This window comes from Triticum aestivum, unplaced genomic scaffold (assembly GCF_018294505.1).
Source record: "Triticum aestivum cultivar Chinese Spring unplaced genomic scaffold, IWGSC CS RefSeq v2.1 scaffold154529, whole genome shotgun sequence".
NCBI classification, from domain to species: Eukaryota; Viridiplantae; Streptophyta; class Magnoliopsida; order Poales; family Poaceae; genus Triticum; species Triticum aestivum.
Window position 1 is genome coordinate 1 of NW_025296624.1, and position 980 is coordinate 980.

Genomic DNA, 980 nt, shown 5'->3' on the forward strand with positions numbered 1-980 from the left:
TGGAATGGGATGCATAGATAGCATCTTCTCCAATTAAATAAAATTGAAGTGAGAAAAGAAAACATGATTTATGTAGAAAGATTGGCAAGAAAGAAAAAGAAAGGGAAACAAGGAAAAAAAAGGATCATCGATGGCGATCGGACGGGCGCCCCGGCAGCAGTAGTAGTGATGATCCCATGCATCGTCGGCGCGCCTTTACTTTTGTTTTGTTTGGTGATGATGATGATGATGATGATAAGAAGGTAAGATAATGACGATGGAATGGGGTGGATATATGAGTATCTAGAAGCATTTCCGGTGGACGATGGATGGTCCGGATTCGTCGTACTCGGCCTTGGCGATCCACATCTGCTGGAAGGTGCTGAGGGAGGCGAGGATGGAGCCTCCGATCCACACACTGTACTTCCTCTCGGGCGGGGCGACGACCTTGATCTTCATGGAGCTGGGCGCGAGGGCGGTGATCTCCTTGCTCATCCTGTCGGCGATGCCGGTGAACATGGTGGTGCCACCACTGAGGACGATGTTGCCGTAGAGGTCCTTCCTGATGTCCACATCACACTTCATGATGGAGTTGTAGGTGGTCTCGTGGATCCCCGCGGCTTCCATCCCGATGAAGGATGGCTGGAAGAGCACCTCCGGGCAGCGGAAGCGCTCGGCGCCGATGGTGATGACCTGGCCGTCGGGCAGCTCGTAGCTCTTCTCCACGGAGGAGCTGGTCTTGGAGGTCTCCATCTCCTGGTCGTAGTCGAGGGCGATGTAGGAGAGCTTCTCCTTCATGTCGCGGACGATTTCGCGCTCCGCCGTGGTGGTGAAGGAGTAGCCGCGCTCCGTGAGGATCTTCATGAGGTGGTCGGTGAGGTCGCGTCCGGCGAGGTCGAGACGGAGGATGGCGTGGGGCAGCGCGTACCCCTCGTAGATGGGCACCGTGTGGCTCACACCGTCACCGGAGTCGAGCACGATACCTTGCAAATGTTTTTTTT

General features: G+C 55.0%; 1 protein-coding gene across 1 annotated transcript; it reads right to left on the reverse strand.

Annotated features, from left to right (window-relative positions):
* Positions 1 to 7: 7 nt before the first annotated feature.
* On the reverse strand, positions 8 to 853 carry LOC123179078 (actin; the record flags this gene model as incomplete). Its single annotated transcript, XM_044591529.1, is given in 1 exon segment — positions 8 to 853. A coding segment is annotated over 1 exon segment (571 nt), but the record flags the coding sequence as incomplete, so codon positions are not given.
* Between the last annotated feature and the right edge of the window lie 127 nt (positions 854 to 980).